Source organism: Cardiocondyla obscurior, linkage group LG08 (genome assembly GCF_019399895.1).
Source record: "Cardiocondyla obscurior isolate alpha-2009 linkage group LG08, Cobs3.1, whole genome shotgun sequence".
Lineage (NCBI taxonomy): Eukaryota > Metazoa > Arthropoda > Insecta > Hymenoptera > Formicidae > Cardiocondyla > Cardiocondyla obscurior.
Window position 1 is genome coordinate 6,546,433 of NC_091871.1, and position 23,012 is coordinate 6,569,444.

General features: G+C 40.5%; 3 protein-coding genes across 8 annotated transcripts in view; 2 read left to right on the plus strand and 1 right to left on the minus strand.

The window, feature by feature from the left end:
• Positions 1-135: 135 nt before the first annotated feature.
• On the plus strand, positions 136-1,813 carry LOC139104543 (uncharacterized protein C18orf19 homolog A-like). 3 transcript variants are annotated; one of them, XM_070660069.1, is made up of 7 exons: positions 136-244; positions 420-582; positions 659-950; positions 1,018-1,163; positions 1,245-1,324; positions 1,445-1,463; positions 1,627-1,813. In XM_070660069.1, exons 2-7 carry the CDS (start codon positions 444-446, stop codon positions 1,683-1,685), a joined length of 735 nt encoding a protein of 244 aa, XP_070516170.1. In that variant the 5' UTR covers positions 136-244; positions 420-443; the 3' UTR covers positions 1,686-1,813. The 3 variants fall into 3 exon arrangements, with proteins under 3 accessions (XP_070516170.1, XP_070516169.1, XP_070516168.1); XM_070660068.1 differs by lacking the exon at positions 1,445-1,463; XM_070660067.1 differs by lacking the exon at positions 1,627-1,813 and having other exon boundaries at positions 1,445-1,606.
• Positions 1,814-2,512: 699 nt separating this feature from the next.
• On the minus strand, positions 2,513-9,218 carry Jub (LIM domain-containing protein jub). Of its 3 annotated transcripts, none has more exons than XM_070660065.1 (6): positions 8,894-9,218; positions 6,818-8,798; positions 6,078-6,168; positions 3,940-4,265; positions 3,677-3,859; positions 2,513-3,569 (listed from the first exon to the last, which is right to left on the minus strand). In XM_070660065.1, the coding sequence occupies exons 2-6, from the start codon at positions 8,726-8,728 to the stop codon at positions 3,348-3,350; spliced, it is 2,733 nt and encodes a 910-aa protein (XP_070516166.1). In that variant the 5' UTR covers positions 8,729-8,798; positions 8,894-9,218; the 3' UTR covers positions 2,513-3,347. The 3 variants fall into 3 exon arrangements, with proteins under 3 accessions (XP_070516166.1, XP_070516167.1, XP_070516165.1); XM_070660066.1 differs by having other exon boundaries at positions 3,940-4,002; positions 4,096-4,265; positions 6,818-9,218; XM_070660064.1 differs by having other exon boundaries at positions 6,818-9,218.
• A 4,127-nt stretch (positions 9,219-13,345) lies between these two features.
• Rau (RA domain-containing protein rau) overlaps positions 13,346-23,012 on the plus strand; it is a 39,108-nt gene continuing 29,441 nt past the window's right edge. Inside the window, exons 1-3 of one of the 2 annotated variants that reach the window (XM_070660947.1) lie at positions 13,346-13,803; positions 13,943-14,016; positions 14,248-14,280. In XM_070660947.1, coding sequence (XP_070517048.1) covers positions 13,993-14,016; positions 14,248-14,280 — 57 coding nt within the window. In that variant the 5' untranslated portion in view covers positions 13,346-13,803; positions 13,943-13,992. Of the gene's footprint in view, positions 13,804-13,942; positions 14,017-14,247; positions 14,281-23,012 lie in introns of those variants that run through there. The other variant, XM_070660946.1, reaches the window with a different exon arrangement.

The following is a 23,012-nucleotide window of genomic DNA, read 5'->3' on the forward strand; positions in this document are numbered from 1 at the left end:
TTTTTAGTATAAATGCTTTAAATTTAAATATTTTTTCTTTTTTTTTTTTAATTAACGAAATTACATGAAGCGGTTCAATGTTCGTGTTATTGATACAGCAGATGTATGTCACCGTGATACTGAAATTTTAAATAGATGTCACTACTAACGAGTCATTGATAATACTGGCACTGATATGTCTTCTAGTTTGGTTGTAGTTTTTAAGATCAATGCAGGATGGTTTAATACTGTCTGATACATCAAGGTATGTAAGTTTTGTGATGCACGTAATTCTTTCGGTATTACGTGATTGATATAATAAAATAGAATAGCAACAATTAACAGACTCCTTTATAAATTATCGATGCACAAGATTTGTAAGTTCCTGTTACATGCGATAAATCTTGGAAATAAATAAAGGTATCATGTTTCTTGGTTAGAAAAAGAAGCGGCGTTTTTCGAACATGGACGTGATCTTTACTCGTGGATTGAGATTTAGTGTTGAATTAGGCAATGCTTCTATATTGTTAACCAAATACCTACCACTGTCAGCATGCTGCACGTGTCGTGTTAATACAACGCGTTGGAAGTCGGCATTCCCGGGTAAGCCTAAACGTGAACTACGTGGACGCTCATGGACTTATATATGTATTACCGTGCAGACTTATTTTATTTGCAGAAAGATATCATCGTTACAAGGCTGTATCATGCAATTCCTTAGGTCTTGTAAACAATATATTTGTACATCAGAAGTCATTAAAGCAGAACATTAATAGAAATGGTATTACTCTGGCATACTATTCGGATCTTAAGCAAAGCCCTTACAATGGCCAGCAACCCCAGGCAGCACAAAAGTTAACAGTATTTCAAAAGATGAAGCAAATGACTAAAGATTATTGGCACGTGTTAATACCTGTACATATTATTACTTCCATAGGATGGGTAGCTATATTCTATACTGCTGTCAGGAAGTATGTATAAACAAAATTGATACATTGACGCGAGTTAAGTAATTGACTAACATAAATGTGTTTTCAGCGGCGTAGACATAGTTCAGTTGTTGGAATATATGAATTTTAGTGAGAAATATGTAGACTTAGTACGGAACTCTAGCGCTGGTAACTGGGCTATTACTTATGCACTTTATAAAATATTTACTCCACTCAGATATACTGTCACAGTAGGTTTGTATTTTTTATTTTTTTTATTTTTATATAATACACAGTTTGCATTACACATTGTATATTAATATTAAAATGTAACAGGAGGGACAACAATGGCTATTAGATATTTAAGCAAGTTAGGCTACGTGAAAGCACTGTCATTTAAACTTCAGTCGACAGTGGTAAGTATACTAAATACAATACCATCTTCTGAAACTGAAAAAAATTAATTACTCAACATGTATCTGTTTGCATTTGAAACATGTGCCTTGTCTGTTTTCTTACACGCACACATGTTGCAGCCCGCGGGCAAAGCTATGAGTAGGTTGCCGATTACGATTAATTTGAAGTATATCGCATTGATCTCTCTCGCTTTCGTTCTCGGCGAGATGTTCCTGTCGCGCGAATAATACGATAAAATAATGTAGAACTTACTCCGATCGCAGTTGGTAGTCTTTAGTAAAGGTCTTTAATCGTGTTGTAGCCAGTGCAGTCAAGCAAATCTACAGCAGAGCACAAAACAAAATTCAAGGCAGAGTGTAAAACGAATCGACATACGGAGCCACCGAAACCGTGAACGTCTCTCCCGTTTTTGTTCGATGTGTAATTTGGAATTTATTGTATCGATGTATAATTCCTTTTATGAATATATATATATTGTATCATGACAATATATGTATTTCCCTTTCGTGTTTCTTTTCAACGTACAGAGAACTACGCTAAAAGTATAAATACAGGTATGGCTTCTGAATATTTATTAAAGAATAAGTAGTGCAACTCGTTTCAATTTGTCTTTATTGAAGGATAGTCGTTTATACATACTGCATATGCGATTTAAATAAGATTACACTGCTCATCGATGATGCGCGCGAGCTTAAAGTTACTCGTACGTAACGTGGAAACAATCACGCTCGTTAATCTTGAGGAATAACAATAGCTATAAAATTTGGCAGCTCGAGTTGTGCGTTTTTTTTTTATGCTATATTGTCGTACATTTATTATTACAGCATGCCCAAATACTTTTTTTTTCCAGTTTCTGCGTTGCGAAAAACGCAAACGGCGTCATTAGTTTTCGAAGTATACCGATAATCTTTATGTCACGCGAGTGCGACGGTACATCTATCTTAATAAATATTGTTAATGAGTGCTACGTGAAGTACGATGAATTTTATAATCGATGGGGAAAACCTCGCAGAAATATTTCTGAGATTCGTTTCGCCAGAAATCTTGATTGCGTGCCGGATATAAAATATACATACATACGATAAAAAGTATGAAGGTCCTGCTTAAAAACGCATAATTATTATGCTACTATATCACAGTTGCCTGCGCAACTCGTTCATCCTAGTAAAACCACTGCATTCGCAGACTTTTTCTTTCTTTCTTTTTTTTTTCTTTTTTTTTTTGCTAAATAAATAAGAATTGCATATATTAAAAATGTACATACCACTTATTATGATAATCGATTATCTTTGATTACAGAAAAAGAACTTGTACTCAATCATGCTACGTGCATAATACGTCAAATTGATCCCAGACGAAATAGATTTACTTTCCTAAAGCCAGTCTTGTGATAAATATTGAATTCATCTTTCGTTTAAAAAATCTGAATAATAAAAATTGCATTCCTTTTGCGATAAAAAAACGTACTTAATACGCAATAGGCGATTGATTATCTTTTATCGTTAACAGCCGCTCTTGTCATGTATAGATTTGATAATTTACTCTTCGTAAGATACTAGTAATTAGATTAGCGTATATACTTCAAAAGGTTAACGGTGACAACTGTTAATTACAGTAAAAATCCCGCGTAACAGCTAAAACGTGCAGCCAAGGCTACGATTTTAATACAAATAACTCGAAAAAAAAATTATGCATAAATGCAGAATCGTCATAATATTCTATTCTCTCGCAAAACATTTCGTTTTTGTTATCGACCTGCGTCTAGTGTAGCAAATGTGCCTTAGAATAAAAAATTGTATCCCAATTAAATCGTGGGACGTTATCGTTCGCTTTTCAATCAAATCTTGCGGAGATAATTTACCTTCAAGACTAGAATTTAGTTTGTGGTATATGTGTGCATACGCAAGTGTGATGCTACTAAATTCGGGAATGTTTCTTCCAGCTTGTCTAATTGATCTATATATCTCGTTGAAGGATGATCGTTACGTGCGCAGTTCGACAGAAACTCGAATGTCAGTACACTTAGCCCATAAATTGATAGCTGGCGGACACCGGCTGCGGTGCCCGCGGCTGCGTGTGCGATATGCGTTGGATGTGACACGCACGGCACATAAGCCTGCCGTCAAGTGGGTAGCACCGCTTGTCCGGCTCGTCGGTCAATTGCATGCCGCAGTCTTCGCAAACGTAGCAATCCACGTGAAAGTCTTTGTCCATCGAGACCACCCTGACCGTCTCCTCGGTTCCCTAAAATAGAAAAGAGCCGCGGCTCGTAAAAAGACGGTCTCGTCAGGAATGCCGGGGCTGTCGCGCTCCGCGGATGACGTAAGCGAGCACATTTTCAGTGCGCATACCTCTACTGGCGTGATTCCCTTTCCACAAGACGCGCACTTGGGCGCAAACATTCTGTGGTAATCGTTTACACAATAGATCTTATTGTCAACGTCGACCGTGAAGGGCACGCCATCGAGGCACTCGTTGCACACGCAACACCTGAAGCAGCCCGGGTGATACGACTTGCCCATTGCCTGCAGTATCTGGAAAGTAAAAGTCGGACGTTAACACCGTATCGCTATCGAAGCCTGGCGAATGATAATGACCAAACTCGTCGTTTTACCATTTCCATGATAAGGTGGCCGCAAATTGCACACTTCTCGGCTGTCTGCTGGAAACCAGAGTACTGCGGGCAACGATTTGTATGAATAAGTGGACCTTTACGCGAGCGATTAACTGTCATTTCAATCACATCGTTTGAATCAAACGGTTCACATACCAAGTAGTCTTCCTCGCAATAAACTCTCCCGTGGACGTTGTAGAAAGCTTTGCCGCGCAGGGCCCTTCCGCAGGAACAGCATATGAAGCAATTGGTATGATAGAGATTGCCCATCGCTTGACAAGCCTGTCCGGCGCCGGTTACCTTCTCACCGCATGTATGGCAAATACCTATCGGCAAGAAAATATTCACGTGAAACTCCACGCTCTACTTCTCGAAATAATAAAAAGGAAATCCATCCTTCCGTCGCGTTATCGCGTATATCAAAAAAATGTTTATAAAGTAACACGTCGCGTGGATTTCTAAATCCCGACAGCGTAAAAAAAAAAATGAAAAATTATATCGGTAATTCGCATTAAAATCGCTACAGTTTGCCGACGGTACGAAGTACGAGCTTCGACGGAAAGTTGGATTACTTCGCGAAAGTGCGAGCCCTGAAAAGCACGTCAGCGGAGGAACGCGTACGGTTCGCACGGAGTTCAAGAATCGGGGCTTCGCCATCGGGGGAGTTAAAAATACCACCCATCGACGAACGTGACAATGTGGCACGTACGTCAGGGTCGCCGTTTTAAAAATCGTCCGAGCTGGCCGAGAGCTTAGGTGAAGAAAGGAGGCACGCGAACTTACAGCTTTCGATGGGCAGCAGCGATCCCGCCATTCCTGGGTGTATGAAAATTTTTTTTTTTTTCAAACTTGCACGCGTTCACACACGGCAAGTCTTAACGAATCGGCTTAGCCAGAACCGAGTCGCACTTGCCAACTTGGTCGGGTTTGGCTATAATGAGATTTGCGACGACGACGCGGCTGCTCGTACAGAACGTTCCGCGAAGACTACCGATCACCCAAGTACGAAAGCAACTACGGAGACATTACGTTTACGCCTAAACGCTTGCTATAATACTTCTCGACTGACATTGCCTCGCTCAACCGAGGTTCCTGTCCGCTCCGTGCTCCATTCCTTATTGCGCGAGTTAGGCTGCGTTCACATTTAGTTCTCTTTCTTTTTATTTCTTTCTTTCTTTTTTTGTCTTTTTTTTTTCTTTCTAATTATCGTTACATTAGCATATCTACTTTCACGTTTCTTCGCGACGCGTTTATACCTCGAAGAAGAGCGGGCCAATTATTCCTTCCCGAGTATTATCGCGTCGTACAATTTTACTTTTTTTTTTTTTTTTAAATAAAATTTATAAGTGAAACTTTGTTCCATCGGTATCAGATCTGATATATTGACACGCATTACCACTCGCAAGTCTTGCGAAATTGCGTAATCGCTGAACACGCGCTATTGTCGCGTTCGGCACGGGGAAGCCGCAAAAAAATGATCGATTGTACATTGTTACATCGGGCCAACGCGGGCATTGATATGTATGAGCGCTACTTTAAAAGAGCGCGACTTTAAAGAGCCGTAAGAAGCCGAGTGAGCTATCTGTTTACGTATGCACCTATGCGTCGTACGCGCCCTCGGCCCTTTACGCAAGAGAAAGACGCGGGAGAGAGATATGTGGGTGGAAGTTAACGCGCCGCGCGGGAGAGTGAATGTCAACGAAGTGTCGCGTTAAAAAAGTGTCCGCGACGTACCGAAACTCGACTCCGTTTTCCGAAACCGGTCCACCCGGCGCGGGCTCGCGCCGTGGGAATTGGCACAGCCTTGCCGTATCGTGGCCGCTTAGCGTTTCAGAGAAATATCTAAAATTATGGATTTACTCCCGGGCGATCGTACCGTACGAACCTGCGACCGTCGTTTCCTCGATTCCTCGCCTCTTCGTCCTTTCGTCGCGGATGCGAAAGAAGGCGCGAAGGAGGAACAAAAATGTGGACGGCGTCGGGAAGTATCGAAAAAAGCGGGGGATATAGCGTTTAGGACGGCTCGTTACCGCGTGGAAGTCCTGGGACACGTAATGATAATCTCGGTTTTCCGGAATGAGCGAATAACCCATCGCACAAGTAAATTTAATTTTTTTTTTTTCTATTTTTTTCCTCACCGAAGTACTCCCCCTCCTCCTCTTGCTTTTCCATTTCCTCTTCGAGCTGTCTCGTTAACTCTTCGATCTTTCTTTCCGCTTCCGTTGGTCCCTGAGAGACATAATTTGCACGGAGAACAATGTATTAATGATTGAATTCATAATTAACACATATAATTTTATTTTTTTATTTTTTACATATAGTTTGGAGCGTCACGATATTGCGAAAAGTAATAAAAGTAATTATTAATTAACTCTTGATCTTTAAAGAACGTGCAAATGCGTTATTGTTTTCGCGTATTTTCGATTTTCGTGGGACAAATGAATAGATAATTACAGGAAAAACGTAGAAAACAGATAAAAAAGAATAATAGAATTACAAATATCTCTCTCATGAATAAAATATCTGAATGCTTGTCAACGATGAAAAATTTACCGATCGTGACTCACTGAATGCGTGAAGAATTTCGTGAAGATGAAATCATAAGCGGTTTTCCAAATCTTACGTGTTTAAAATTTGTCAAAGTTAAATAATGAAGAGGATGTTCTTTTCTTTCTTTCACATTCATTTATCTTACGTTACTTTATAGTTAAAATTTTTTTTTTTTAATATATAATGAAAATAACAAAGTATATGATGAAAAATAAAGAGGAAGACTACACACATGCATTGAAAGTTTAAATAAAATTTGTTACGCAGAAACAAGATTTTTAAAAGCACAGAATTTCTAAACAAATATTATACTAGCGTATGAACTCACCGACGGTCTAGAAATAACGTTGTAGGGTAACAATCCTTTGCCAGGTGCAGGCTTGATTGGCGGGCTAACAGATTTTCTTTCTTCCAATTCCAGATCGGAAGATCTTTCTAACACAGGCACACCGGCGTTTAAGAGGACGGGTCCTGCAACACCGCTGGTAACACCTGGAGGAAGGCTAGTAATTCTGGGGCCAGCATTAGTGTCAATTTCGTTGGTTGAAGCACTATTGACAGGAGCTTGAACCTGTCCACGAATAAGACTTCCCATAACACTGGCCGATGGAAGAGACTGACCGTGTCTTGGTGAATTAATTTTATTTTGCGAAGTAATATCTAATGGCATCTGACCATGTGTCGGGCTTGCTTTTGGAGATTCTCTCACTGCGTTGTTGTTGGCAATTATGGCTCTAGCAGGATCACTCCGACTCGGTGAGTACAGAGGTGAATTCCTCGCAGGTAAAAGTTCTGATACGTCTGACATGTAGCTTCTATCACTTTGCTGCAGCGCGCCTAATCTTAAGTGCTCCGCGGAACGATTTGACGAATAAACAGGCGAGTTTCTCGCAGGAAAGTTCTCTTGGTGGTGATAGTTTCTGTCGTTCTGAGGCACCGCACGATTTGGAGAGTAACACGGAGGATTACGACATGCCGTTTGTTCTCCGGGATAAATTCCATATACAGGAGAATTTCTGGTTTGCGAGTCACCTGTGAAATTTGCATTTGTAGTTCTTGAAGTCTCAACGTATTGTTTATAATTCTGTGGATTATCCTGGCGAAATTGAGAAGATTGACTATTGTCAATCTGATTTGTACCGCGAAATCCTTGTTGTCCGCTTATAGCATTTTCCAAAAGGCCGCGATAGGCATGAGATTCTGGTGGCAAGCGTATCGGTGGAGATTCACTGTGGTATGGTAAACCAGGCCTTGGAGACTGCTGTTGCTGCTGGTCAGTATTGTAATTAAAATTTCTATTTGGTGGTTGTAATTCAGAAGGAGGTACATAAGCGCTTCTTCCAGACTGTAGATCTGAAGAAACAGAGGATGAGCTCTGTAAGTACTTAGCAGTAGACGAATCAATTGATCGCTGCAGACTTGAGCCATCGTAGCTTTGGCCTCGTATATTGCTACTTCTTTGCTGGGTATACGACAAGCTTTGAGTCATTCCACGTTGATTAGGAGATTGTCCTACCTTGCCAGTCATAACAACGTAATCACCGCCATTGATATTCGCCGGGTGATAATAATTTGGTGGGACCTGAGGTCCTGGCTTATTCTGCATGATCTCTGAAAAGTGTACCTCTTGGATGTTTTCGTACACCGGTGGTGCTTCGTATGGCGGCAATTCTTTTGCTGGTGATGCACTTTGATAACGATTGCCAGTTGGCACTTGTGGTTGAGCTTTTCTGTAATTTCCTTCATAAGAATCACCAACTAGAGAACCTCTGGGACTGCTTTTGGGACTTTTTCTAGATTCTATTGGATGATAATAAGGAGGATGTGATTGACTCTGGTGAGGATAATAATCTATATTTTCATAAACAGGTGCCTGTGGATGACTTGTGCGAGTCTGACTCTGCTGCTGCTGCTGCTGAGCACTGATTTGCTCCACTGGCTTTGGTGTAGCAAATCGTGAAGCAGCTATTATGTTTTCACGTTCATATAATTTGTAGTCAGTGGCAGCCGCCTGTCTAGAAATATCCGTAGAATTACCTTCAATAAAACTCTCGATAGCACCAACTGGCCTACCAGACGCTCTAACGTCATTCCTGTTGATTGCATTTCTCGATACAGGTACTTGAGCCTCGGGCCTCGCACCAGAGACCCTAGTCGTACCACCAGCGTCCGCAGTCTCATCTCCAAGATGCAAATAGCTTAATTTCTGTACGTAGGAAGTATCCGCTGAATTGCACATTGGCAGGGATTCTTATTCGCAACGATGATAATTCAGAGAACGTCGTTTAATCGCGCTTACTCTGCGTGCACTGCAACCGAAATTCTCAAAGTCAAAACGATGTTATTAAATTTAACTTAAATCGTCTCGACATAATACATGTTTAACAACAACTAGGCGGCTCACTTGTCAGACGGTCCTTAACGTGCTCCGTCTTCGTTCTTCTTCTCCTTTCCTCTTTCAACTTTTCTTACGTGTACGCTGTCGTAATCTTCTCACGAATTAGCACAAAATCCGACGCGAGAATACGTGCTGCACGGGGCCGACTACGGACAGCCCTTTTTTCTTCCTCAATTTCGGGCTACGCCCCACGACCAGGGCGCCTCGGACTCGTGTTATTGCTCCTCGAGTGCGAATACGCTGACCGGCGAAACACCCCGGGCTCCTCTCGTTTCAGCACCGAAAAATCACCACCTGCGAAAATTCATGCGACAGCGTATACGCACGCAGTGAACGCGAGAACAGGTCAGCATCGTCTCCTGTCAATACAGAAACCTGCAACAGATGTCGTGGCGTTATATTCTTGCTTTGGTTCTGCTGCCTCTTATCATGAAGCGGCGCTAAGAGCAAGCTCCGTCAATATGGACATCGCAGGAACCATCATGGTAAGTCGTTTTCTTTTTCTTTCTTTGTTCGACGGTCTTATATAGAATTGTTCCATGGTTAGTCGGTGGTGTCATCAACGGTGTGAACGAAAACTAGACGTAACTCGGATTCTCTGTGCTTCAACCACTTGCAGAACGACAATCAAACTTTCAACAATGTTAACGAGTAAGTATTTATTAATTGATTAATTTCTAGAGTTCAATTTTAAGATTGCAAATTAATTTTTGTACAGCTTTAAGAGATCTTCGAGCAAGCTGCATATTACTACTATTTAAGTCGTCTGGAGACATAATTCGGATTCTCTGTGCTTCAACTACTTGCAGAACGACAATCAAGCTTTCAACAATGTTAACGAGTAAGTACTTATTAATTAATTAATTTTAAGAGTTCAATTTTAAGATTGCAAATTAATTTTTGTACACCTTTAAGAGACCTTCGAACAAGCTGCATATTAGTACTATTCAAGTCGTTTAATTTAATGATACTTTTCATTCATTCTCGGTAGCTTGTTAATTATAAACGTTACTCACAATTTATGCATATATTATTTTGAAATAACGCCGTGTACTTTGATCCGGAAAAGAAGACGCGTAATCTCTCTGCCTTTCCGACTCCGCTTTCATTCTAATTAAATTTAATTAGCTTTCACGCATGACCCATAAAGATTGTAATTTCCGACTTAGTTGCACTAGGATTCGAGATTCAGGATAATCAGCGGTTTGTGTGCAATCACACGGCTCATCTCATAATCGATGAATTCTGAGAAATGGGTCGGCGATGGTGCTAATTGCGCTAAATTCCTTATTCCACATCGTCATCTTCGCATCAAACTATAACATTCTCAGATGAATTAATTATCCCGTATAGATTACTTATATTAATCCCGTATAGATTACTTATATTGATCAGACAAGTCCCACAATTTAGATCACCGTTTCCGAAACGTAATCATCAATCTCGTTTAGTTAACGAGCAAACGGTTACGTCTACATAGCACGGATTTAAAATAAGTACATATATGGCTTACGGTTTTATTCATTAAAGTCGCTTAATTATTGTTTGATATTTAGAAACAGCGGGGTGAATTAGAAAGTGCAGAGCCGTAAATTTACACCGTCGAACCTAGTAACTTTATATATCGACGCGAGATAAGTGAAATCGATAACCGGGAAATTAATAATCTCCCGATTAAAAAGATCCAGATACCGATCTATTCGTTACGACGACGTCGTCGCTCGGTACTCGTTTGTAATCGCGTCTTGCCGTCGTCCTACGCAGGAAAGTAACGAAGTTTTCACTGGTCGTATATCGCAGCTGTTCGTGATAGCGTGGGTGCCGTGACCTCGCGCAACGAAAACCCTTATATTTCCGAAAGATAGATAAAAAAAAAAAACCAGGGACCCGAAGCCTTCTCGCACCACCCACGAGACAGTCGGCACCCACGGGTTCGCCAAGCACCTGTGCGACTAAGCCGATCTCGTTGCCCAATACTGGGTTGATCGATCGATCAGCCTATAACGCAGCCTCTTGTATTCGGTATCAAATTAATTCGCGAATCTCGAGGCATCTAATCGCCGTCCATATGTTTTCTCTTTGTTGCGTTTATTTATTAAAAAAAAAAGAGAGAGAGAATTAATAAGTTAAATAATAAATTAATTAAAAAATTAATTAACAACAAACCGGATTAGACGCGAAGAGATAAGATTTTTTTTTTTTTTTTATGGACCTTTGATAAGCTGTTATCTCTCGATAATAAGGTTCTCTTTCGGGGACTGCAACTTTGTTGTTGCTTGTACGCGCACGAGCGAGAACGATGGAAATGACAGGTTGCAAAGTTATGTTCGCTATGTATACTAATTTCTTATCGCGAGCACCGCCAGACAGCATCGCGTGCGTATGCAAAGTGCGTACTGCAAGACGCATTGCCGCCCAGCCGGAAGTGCAGTGACCAGCACGCATGGGGGGTACGGCGGCGCATTCTTGTCTCACCAATCTTGAATATGACATAAGACCCGCCACACGTGATATATTGATACAACAATAAACGAGTCAGTCGCGTTTAATCGCGTATATTTGCAACGCGAACCGCGCGATCTCGACCTTTCATCCGCTTTTACGAATTTTTCCCTTTCTTTTCTTTTCTTTCAACACGAAAAATCCTTACCAAGTACTTTCAACATTTCGACAATTGGGTTACAATATTGAATGTTTTCTCAGATTGACATAGGCAGGAAAAAAATATTAAAAAAAAAAAACGCATTACTCTTGCGAAGACATAGGAGAGGAAGGAAATGACAAAATTGAGTTTAATGGATGTAATGAGTGGTAAAGTGGCGAAATACGTTTTCCCTCTGGCGAAGAAATACTTGTCATGATTTATGACCGTATCCCGAATAGTCTTTCTCGTAGGTTAAATTGCGAGAGGGAAGGAGAATGAAACGTACACTGTAGACGCAGAAAGGAGATGTAAAAGAAATATATCTCGAGTCCCTTAAATTAAAATAGAAAAATTTATTTTATAATTCAAATTCGTTGTTAAGTAAACTTACATGTAATCTCCTTAGCAAGAATATTTTTTAGAAATCCAGTTAATTACAATTTAAATGGTGTAAAAATATTTGAGCACAAACGGAAGCAGTAAAATAAAATTTAATATTCTCTTTCATATTTTTATCTTTAATTATAATACAAAAAGATTAATATACAAAATTATATTATTAATTATTTCATTATTTTATTTTTATATTATTATATTATTATATTATATTATTTTCTATTTTAAAAAGATATGTGAATTAATCGCTTGGGTTGAAACAAACGTTGTAAGTAATGTAGAAATCCGAATAACCCGTCTATATGTATATCTTTATTGATAAATCTTGCGCTGCAAGTGCTCGAGAAAATAATCCCGAGATACATTCAGTATCCACGAGCGTTGTTCCCATCCATCCTCGAGAGGACAATAGGTTCTCCTGACAAAGAAGGAAGGTTGCTTTCCTTTCTCAGCGTTCTATACAAGTTAGAACCGCGACCGACGCTCTGGCTTTCAATCGTTGTCTTGAAACCAAGAGCTACTCGCGGCGAGATGAAGAGACAGAGTAGTATATCTTGCGTCAAGCCGATTTAACAATTTTTTTTCTAAGTCGCACGTCAGCATCTTATTTTAACAAAGTATCATGTGTGTTCTATCTACATATATACTATACATATACGTATATATATATTTTTTTTTTACGTTTTTAATCTTTTTTTTGGTGTTATTACGTTATTCTTATTGTTAGCAAACCATTTTTCTCGGTATGACAAGTGCTGAATATAATATTCTATATAATATTTCGTTACATATTTTTATGAGTTACGTTTTTAATTCTTTTTTAGTATTATTACGTTATTCTTATTGTTAGCGAACCATTTTTCTCGATATGACAAGTGCTGAATATAATATTCTATGTAATATATTTCGTAACAGAAGGCGGAAGGTGTTGGAGTGGAGGTAGTAGGCGCGGGGATGCGCGGGGGCTCACTCACTCACTCGCTCTTCCGGCGGCCGAGCGTGTGGCGCGTGGTGAGGAAACGTTTCTCTTTATCAGCGGCGATACGTAAGTTTGGCGGTGCCGGGATGCATCCTGGCGTGATCTACCTTCGCCGAGGAGTAGCGTACGTGCGTGGTGCGTGTACTTTATTACACTTCCGGTAGCCGAGCGCGCAGCACGTGCTGAGAAGATCGTCTCTCCTCATTACGAGTGATACGCGAGTTTGGCGGTGCCGGGATGCACCCTGGCGTGATCTACCTTTGCCGGCTTCACCGACGAGTGCTTCGAGTCCGGAGAGCACGTACGAAAAGTATATTTCATCGCCATTTACGCATTAGTTATATTCGGGTTTCTAGAATAATCGCCGTGACTCGCGAGCATTAATTTCGGAATAAAATATTTTGTGCATTGTGGTTAGGTAGAGAGAGAGAGAGAGAGAGATAGAAGTCGCGCGGGATAGAGAGAGATCGCTGCGTACGTGTCCCGCGCAAATTATGGCACGTAATCACCTCTTGATCAGCGGCCATCGCGGTGCGAGATGTTTATTTACATCGCCGACCAAGCGCGCAATTCGTGGCGTAAATCGGGACGCGTAGCTAGCATAGGTTAAGACGCACGTTAAAAATTGGTCGGAACGCGACGAGAAATAATGTACGTTGATCATAAGTCGTTGACTTTGACGCGAATTATTCGTTCCTGTTTTAGATAAGAATCGAGATGAGGTATGAACGCGTCCGTCGTCGTCGTTCGTCCGGACGTTTTCGGGAGTGCCGTGTTAACAGTCGGGTGGATTTTGCATTGTCCTGTGCGCGGGATGAGGATCCGATCCGTGTTTCTAGTGCTGAGAGGAGGAGGAGGCCTCGGAAAGGCATCAGGCGCCGGACGGCCAACTCTACGGTAAGAATAACTTTATTTCTGAACAAAACAATAGCTCTTTTTGATCAATGAACTAATCGAAGATTCGTAGACATTTTTTTAATGGTGAAAATTTTTTTTTAGCACTTCTATATTAAATTTTTATATTTGTTTGTTGCAGATCATCAAGTTTCTGGTACTGAGAGGAGGAGGAGGCCTGGGAGAGGCAACATGCATCGGCGGAGCAACCTCTGGGTAAGCATCACTTGTTCTTTACTTAAAAATCGTAAACGTTAAAATTAATTTTCTTCTTTGACGTTAGACAACTTTATTTTTAATTACTTTGATTAGAACTATTAAATTATTAAATTATTTAAAGAACAGAATTATTAAATTATTTAAAGACGCGTTAAAAACATTTTTTTTTTAAAGCATTGAATATTTTCAGTATATTTATAAATGAAATTTTATATTTATTTGTTGCAGGTCGCTGTAAACTCCGCTGCTGCGCATCATTCGGTGAGTCAAAGATTTTTTCTTTTAATATTAAAAATTTCGGGTGGGAAAATTATTTAACATAGCAAAAAAAAATATATAAAACTACTTGTTTTCGGCTACTTGCGGCATAGTCGATTTAACGTTTAAACTCTTTTAAATACTCGCCTAAATATTCGCAACAATTATATTTTTATTGTAAAAATTTAATTTTAAATTGTAAAACAATTAGAATTTACAAAAATAAAAAAAATCTAGCTAACTAAATATATCCGATTCGATATAATAATTTCGGGGAGACGGTGCAGAAAATAACAATAGGCAGAATTATTAGCGAACGCGGAAAATAAGAGGAGCGCAAGTTCGCACTTCCAGAAAGACGTTGCATACGTGTCGTGAAGGCTTAATTTGGTTCTCTCACGCGACTCGGGAAGGCCGTTATACGCGAAGGACGCTTCCCACGTTATACCGTGACAGATGTGCGGTACCGTCTGCCTATTTCGTACGGGTGTGTGCATTGCGGAGACCATCGAAATAGCACCGAGCACCATGCGGGTGAAAATCGCGATCTTATCGACGAATTCCTTCATTTACGTGCTAAATTTACCGAGGTGATTAACGCCACTAAATTGGCCACATATTAAGGAATTATTTACGATACCGTTCTTCGAATACGGTAACCGCTTAAAGTCTCAGTAATATGCGAGCTAATTATCACATGGGGATTATTAATTTTGCTTCTTCTTAACCATCGCATTGTTAAACGCCGTTGAAAGTTAGGATACACTTTAACGATAGGTGCGATAAATTTTATTTAATCGTCGTCGAATCCCGCGATTTGTATACGAGATTGTAAGAAGGCAAAGATCGGAAGAACGCTGTGAATTGAGAATCGATGAGACCAGTCCCTCGATCGTCGAGGTCACTCGAGACGGTCACGCGTCACCAGCTCGACGGTATGAGTTGTCGAAAGCCTTTGGAAAGTCTGGTATATACATGTACCGTCGACGAGATTCGGGTTTCAAGATGCAACGTTTACGTTTCTGCGAGACACAACTGTAAGAAAAATGATACGCGGACGTCATATAATACGTCGCGAAAAGACAACACGTTTCACTTATCGCGAGTATAAAATTGGCGATTGTTCTGATTAAAATCTCGGGGGGAAAAAAAAAATTAAATTAAATTAAAATAAAATAAAATAAAATAGAATAAAATAAAATAAAGATTCTTTTCGAGAATTTTTTAACGAGACGCGGAAAGTAAAAGCGATCCGACAGCGCGCGTTTTCTAATTGCTCGCGTATCGCAAGGATTTCGAGCGCAATTCTCGCAGAGCCTCGCTTTCCCTTATCATTTATATATCACTGTCAGCCGGGCAGTACGTAGAAGCGTTCAATTTCCTCCGGCTGTTTCGCCGGGACATAAATCATAGATCGCGTATACGAACGAAAGCGCGTGGAAAGGTTCTCGCCTTGCCCACCGGAAATATTAAAGTACGTACGAAACACAGGTGCTATTCGGAATGCCGCCTTCGCCGGAACTGCGTAACCGCGCGCCCGTCGGTGAAAACCCGCTCGTAATTTCGCGGTATCCTGAAATTAAGTGGCCGCAATTAATTTGCTCCCCCGAAGAATGCGGGAAAGGTGTTGCGAAACCGCTTTAATCCGCTCGCGAGATATCGATGCTCGAATATGCTCGACATCGGCCGCTTATTACGCTTTTAGCTCGGCTTTTAGTTACGTCATAATCACGCATTATTTCCCCGTGCGAAATCGCCGACTGGATCGCTATTTCATATCTAGATAACGCGACGAAATGAATGAAAAAGCTACGCAAATAATATTCTTATAATTATCTAACAATTTGGATTAATTGTTCAAATGATATTGTACGATTAAAAAATTAAATATAAATTAGAGATAAAATTAAAAGAAACTAAAGAATAATTTTCTAAAAGAAGAATAATAATTTTTCTTTTTTGTTTTTTCTTTTTTTTTTCCATATACATATATTACGAAAAATAAATATAATACATATTGTAACGGTAGAGCGTTCTAAAATGTTATAACCGTTTATGAATAGATTGTATTTCTTTTCTCTTTCCTGTCTCTCGGAACAGACTGGCTCTTGATTTATTTATTCGGTCAGATATCGGGTAAAACTTGTTTTACGGAATCGAACGATCATTCAAGTTACTTTACACGCGATCGGTTTGATTGGGGATAATCTGAGAAATGTTCCGAGTCATCCCGAGAGAGCAAGAATTTCCTGTACCTTTAACTTGCTGCACGGAACAGTTGAGTTGCCGCGGGGATTGTGAATTACTGTCGATTCAAGTTTCCCGGTGATCTCGGTCGACGACGTTCACCGCCAGATATTTAACTTCCCCGCGACATATCGAAAGAATTATTATTTTTCCATTCTACGTTACATTGTGTATTACGTCATTGATTTAATTTATGATTTTCACTCACGTGCCATTGCTCGTAAACTTTTAATCGTTCGCGAAACAGCGAAATCGAACGGTTCTCGGTGTAGTAATTAAGACGAGAGATTAGCAGCGGCTCGGCTGATTTATCAGTCACCGGTGCGTGCCGATTGTCCACGCGGACACGATTAGAACATTTGCAACTAACAGTATATTGTCCCTGAACGTGACAAAATGAACGGCTGCAGCTCGACACGCGGCTCCGAATGTCGTCTTGTAAATACGCTCGTAAATCCAGCTTCGTAACAAATCGCCCGGTGTTTGCTCTCTATTAATTTTACGAGGTACATAATTGCTCGGCGACAAGCCGTAAACCGGCGAGAGCGCCTTGTCTTTTCTTTTTCCCTTTCTCGAATAAAATCCAGATCTTCACGCGCTTTGCTTTCGGAAAAACGAAAGAAACGATATAAAGGGAAGCGTTAAAGCGTCTTAACTAACGCGCCGGTCATTCATTCCCGCGACTTTCTCCTTGCAATTAACCGCGCCGGAGGTTTTCCCACCGTTGGATATTAGATTGAATTAGGCTGAGGTGATTCCAGATCAACGACGAAGGGTGGGTGCATTGTCTCGGCGCGATTCTCCCATCGTTAAACGTGTCCCGCGTTAAGAGCGGATCGTCAGCAATGAGCCGCATTGACAAACGACCGCCAGCATTGTTTATTGTCGTAATTATCATTGTACTGTTCGTTCGATAACGCAACGCATTGCATCTTAATACTAGTCCGTGATTAGAAGAACAATTTTTTATTACGGAGTTATTAGGACATTTTTTTATTACGGTAATTTTTTTTTTTCTTTTCTTTTTTTTTATACGGAACGCTAGTTGCGTGAGATTCACGTAAGATGCGAGGGAGTGGAAGGGAAAAGCGAAGTCTAGGAAAAGAAATTGTTCTCGTGAAACTGGCTAAATTTGTCGGCCAAACCGATACCGTTGCCAGCTTGATCGCGGATGTTAATGCAAATTTCAAGTTACGCTCACGTAAGAAACGTATCACGCTGGCGAGCGTTAAGTCCGTTTTCTCGTACCGCCCCGGCCGGGTCTTTTTTTTCCGTTTCGTACCGTTATCGGTGAAAACGCTATATATTTACTTAATCCTCTCGGTCGTCTTAGCGAGCAACGCTACCAATTGGTAAAATCGTCTCTCCCCGTTCAGCGGAAATCGCGCTCCCGTTCGTCGACGTTACACGCGAGCCTCGCCTCGCGCGTTGCACAATATTTCGTATTGCAGCCCGTGTGTCGCGGGCCTCTACAATCGTGCGTGGGTACGCGAACACAATCCGGTAACGCAAGTGCGTAGACGCAACTCGGGCCGACGATCGCCCGGCGTTCTCGGTGCGAAATGGCAGGAGGAAGTTGCGGCAACTGCGACTTCGTAGTTCTGAGATTTAATTTTTTTTTTTTTTTTTTTTACGCGCCGATTGCGAGTCGGATATTAATTTAAATGAAGAAAAGTAGGTAGCGTTCTTTAACTTGAGTCCGATTTTATAAATTGAGTACGTATTGATTTTTTTTGTTGTTGTTGTAATACGAGCGGCTAAGTGACTTTAATTGCTCAGCATTTTGAAATGCAAGTCTACGTGAGCGTACGTCACGAAGGCAGAACTAGATACAAGTCGTCTGAGAAAATAGCGAAATTCCATTCATTTCGTCACGGTTTGATAGGTGTGGTTCCGCCGGAAGTGGAAGCGAATTAAGCGCCGTCGTGCCGGAAATGCACAGCAAGACCACGTGAAACAGATCAGGCCGTCATTGTTCGCCGCGAAATCGCTGCCCCGGAAGCGCCGGATCGTTTCCGGAAGCAGATGAATATGTTTGACAAGGAGGATTCGATCTTAATTAATGTAGATAGAAAGTAACCGAGCTGCACAATTAATTAAAGATGAGGCACTTTCGCTAATTAACTCACATTCAAAATCAATCGTCTCTCCTGCTCTTCTAACGATTACAGCCTGGAAAATCGTACGTTTTTGAATAACAGCGATTTCGAAAGAAAACGCAATTACACTTTTACGCGCAACGCATACGCGGGGAACGCGAAATAATTTTACGCCATTTGACGAGCAGCAGGTGAAATTGAATGAATCGGATCGAAGACGTGAAACTTCCTACGCGAAGATATTGATTATTGAGCTATTGAAAAGCGTGACTAACGATCGCGACATATAACGTAATAAATTGCAGTAAATGCGAGCGCGTTAGCAAACGAGTCCGGCCGGATTCCGATCTCATTCTTCGCAAGGCGCGTAAAATCGGCGTAGGATACGAAGTATAATATATAATTAGCTTTATGGTCGATTATGCCGCAGAAGTACGATACCGCACTTATATGACTCTGCATGTTTTTCTTCCCCCTTTCTCCCCCCTCGATATTGTACCGCGATTCCGTTATTATTTCCCGTCTCACGAAGCTCCAGGTTTTTCCGCGAACGCGGCCGCTATCCGTCGTCTTTCGTCGCGGCCGTTCCATATAATCATATCGAAGTGCCTCATCACGTGAAAACATAAACTAATGGCCCGTGTTTGCACGCGCCGTTCGTAAGGGCGGAAAGTGCAATGTTCGACCGCGCCTGGATAAGGGTGCGGCTTTCGAGGGTGCGGTTTGTTTGCCGCACGCACGTGTAGACGCCCTTATTCTTCATCCCCCGTGACAGCGCGCCGGGAGATGTTTAATTTAGGTAGCATCGTTTAGTTGATCATCGCCGGCCGAAAAGTTCGATAATGGAATTTTTAATTAAACCGGACGTTACTGAGCGCACACGCTTCGTTTTCTTGCTCTCGAACTCGAACTTGGCTTCTTCTGCGTTGAATAGAATTGTTTTACATTGCATAATTTTCAACGATGAACTACGGACGTAGGTATAATGTATCTTGCATTGCACTTTAGTCTCTCGGTTCCTTTAAATGTAATTTGAGTCTACATTTATTGTTTTGTAACGCTTTAAACGAAAAATTAAAAGAAAAAGATTGTTTTAGAAATAGTTAGAAATCTTTGAAGTAATAGTAAGATATATTTTTTCAAAGAACTTCTTGGATGAACTCTTGGGTTCGTTTGTTATCTTTTGTTCCCCTCGGTCAATTGTCTTGAGAAATCCAAAAGTTTACGAAGCGTGTAATGTAAGTCAATCATTCTAGAGGTTATAGAAGCTGACCTAGATGTGCGCAACCACTCCTAAATCATAGATTCGTTGCCAGTGTACTGTCAGATAACAATAATTAATTAATTGCACAATCAAAAAAGAAAGCAAAAAAAAAAAAAAAAAAAAAAATGGAGAATCTTTATTATGAATATTTATTATAAATTTAATTTAAATTTAATAATTTATGTATAAAATTAGACTCTTCCGTTATTAACTCAATTAAATTTAAATAACGTAAATTATTCATTAATTGAGTTTTTTTTTAATTACGCATAGCCACGTACAAACCATAAATTTTTATAAGTTGCTGTAAAATATAAAATGTTTCATTCAAAAAAAAAATTCTATGTTTTGAAAGTGTAAGATAAAAATATTTTATAAAAAAAATACAGGAGGGAATAAATAAAATATTTAGATAAACTATTTCTAAGAGTCAAGCCTATAGATCTTTTCTTTGAGAATTGAGAATACATTCCGACCGCGATCGATGCACTCTAATGGCAATTCCATGATGCGGCAAGGTCCAGCTTCCGCTCTGCGTGACGAATCTCATTTCCGGAACAATTCCGTGCCCTATTAGAGGGGAACCCCTAACGCGCGAGTATTCTTTCTCCCTTTATCGTCGATTTCAACCACTATTTTCACAGTAGATTATTTTCGTAACATTTTAAGAGACTTAAAGTTACGCGTAAAAACACCTGCGACAAAAATATTTATTCTAGTATCCAAATTTTTGTCGCTTTTAATTCAAATTATGTTTAATAATTATTCAAATTTATATTTTCTTATTAAAAAAGAAATATATGTTTATTACTTTTCTACAAAGCTTCAATTTTTTTTAATCCAGTAAACAACGTCGTAGCAAATACAAATGAATATTCATCGATCAATTTCTCTGTTGTTGCATCCCGTTATAATTCGCACTTACAATGCCACCTTTTTTTCCCTTCCGGATCGTTCGTTTTCTTCCGTGAGACACGTAGAGCGCGTCTTCCAGCTTCCTGCATCATCGAAATCGGCTCCAGAAGGTGAAAATTATTTTTTTCAAACCCGGTAACATATGGTTACGTTCATCTTTTCTGTTTCCTCTTTGGTTTCGGCCGACTGACGAATAACAGGTTCGCCTTGCAAGGTGAGATACATATCCCTTCTCGGTATCTCTCTCGTCCCGCGCACGCACACGCGTAAGTCGACGTGTACAGGTGCAGGACGGACGGGCGCTGGTAAGAATTGCACACGTACGCGGCACGGAGGAAGCGCCTCGCCTGTGGGAAAGTAATGCTACACCATGGGATCCGCCAGGCTGGACCGCTTCACGAAAGTCCCATAGTACCCTGCGCATACTACGGTCCGTCATGCTCGTCTCGTACACGGCTAAAGTAACTGACCACCGTGGTTCCGATCTCTCCTCTCTTTCCCTTACCTCGATCCGAGCGGTTCCCGGGCGATCACTCGACGGAGTTTACACGAGCTGACTTATTGGCGCCTTTATTCTGAGTTTAGGAGTTCAGGCGAGCTTTATAAATTATGATTATATTTAAAATTTTGGGAGGGACGAAATGAAAATGTGCTAAAGTAGATTAATTTTTATCGCGAGGTGTAAGTTCGATTATTGGGATGATGATCGACACCGATGCGACGCGTAGAAATTGTATGGTATTATCGGCGAGTGTCTAAACAGGTTCTACAAACTGATAAACAGCTGTGCAATTGATGATAATAGTATGCAATTCATGTAACATTGTTATATCACTTGGAAAACGATGAAAAATGTGATTACAATGTCCCGTTGACCGTCAAAGCGATTATACTTTCACATTTACAATCCGTTCTGCAATAAAAGGCAATAATTACTCAATTTATTACAAAATCCTTGGAGTTTGATTAAAAAAAAAATTAAACGAAAAGATAAACACGGTTAATTGATCGTTTTAGAAATATTTTAATATTCAAAGCACTGTTCAAGCATCTTAAAAAAAAAAAAGAGAAAAAAAACTTTATTATCTCAAATCAATCTTCATGCTACATTTATCATTTTGAATTTTTAATACCATCGAGATTGATCATTTTCGTATAATTAATAAATTATATACATTCCTCGCGTACAAAATGTTATAAACAAAACTAACTTATCTCGCTTACTCGCGTTTACTCGCGGCAAAAAGTATTCGTCGCAGTAGCAGCTTGACGAGACAGGTCGTTCGTACCTTCTGCATGTCAGCGATATGCTGGCGACGCTTTATGAGCCTCGACGCACGTTTCGCATTGTCGGCAGTCGTACGCGCGTGCACCAGCAGAGTTTATCTGGCGTTTGCAGCTGCACCGATCTGACTTAGCGCGGCTAATTGAATTTTCTCCCCGAGACGGTCGTGAGCTCGCGGCCAAAGTTCGCTCGGGAGGCAGGATCTCTTTACAGAGGAGCTCCTTGTATCCGCGACAAAAGGCACGCGTGTTGCACGACCGAATAGCGATAATACGCGTGACTGCCGCCGTGGAAGTCCGCCGCGATCTCGAGACCGAAGTTACTCTTCGCGGGTCTTACATCTCGCGGCGTAGTTAGACCGGCGACGTTTTTCCATGGCTATCATAAGTTTCTCGACCCCGGCGAACGGAGGGAATTCGCGAAACCGAGCATCGATACGCGTTCCTAGGAAAGTCACCCATTTACGAACGGGCGGCTGAGAACGTTAAAGCATCAACGCGCTTCAATTAAATCCCTTATTCGCTTCGGTAATGTTCACAGTTCTGTAATTGTAATTAAAATATTTTATCAGTCATTGCGTCATCCGAAACGACTTCAAATGAAGCCGAAAGGTATATATCGTTGTAACTTTATTAATTTAATTGAAAGTTACGCGACGTTAAATTGTGTATAATTAATCGCGGCTTTTCACAATTAATTTCTTTTTTTTTTTATTCGCTAATAATTAAAAGTAATTCAAGAAAAAGATTGACATTTTTTTTTAACTAAGTGTCTCATAATGCCCTCGATTTTTAACTCAGATTATATGTTATTTTAAATACATATATCCCTTATTTTCGACACGCCTACGTCTCCGAGATTGGCCTCGAATTACACGTGTCCGCCGCCCTACGTTATATTGGCTGTATTATAAATGCCACCCAGG

Bases quoted from the DNA above. Each gene is read 5' to 3' on its own strand.
- LOC139104543 (XM_070660067.1), top strand. From the start codon at position 444: ATGGACGTGATCTTTACTCGTGGATTGAGATTTAGTGTTGAATTAGGC. The intron at 1,164-1,244 runs GTTTGTATTTTT...AAAATGTAACAG, and splicing joins CAGATATACTGTCACAGTAG to GAGGGACAACAATGGCTATT. The intron at 1,325-1,444 runs GTAAGTATACTA...CACATGTTGCAG, and splicing joins TTAAACTTCAGTCGACAGTG to CCCGCGGGCAAAGCTATGAG.
- Jub (XM_070660065.1), bottom strand. From the start codon at position 8,728: ATGTGCAATTCAGCGGATACTTCCTACGTACAGAAATTAAGCTATTTG. The intron at 4,266-6,077 runs GTGAGGAAAAAA...TCTTGCCGATAG, and splicing joins GGAGGAGGGGGAGTACTTCG to GTATTTGCCATACATGCGGT. The intron at 3,570-3,676 runs GTATGCGCACTG...TTTCTATTTTAG, and splicing joins AGGGAATCACGCCAGTAGAG to GGAACCGAGGAGACGGTCAG.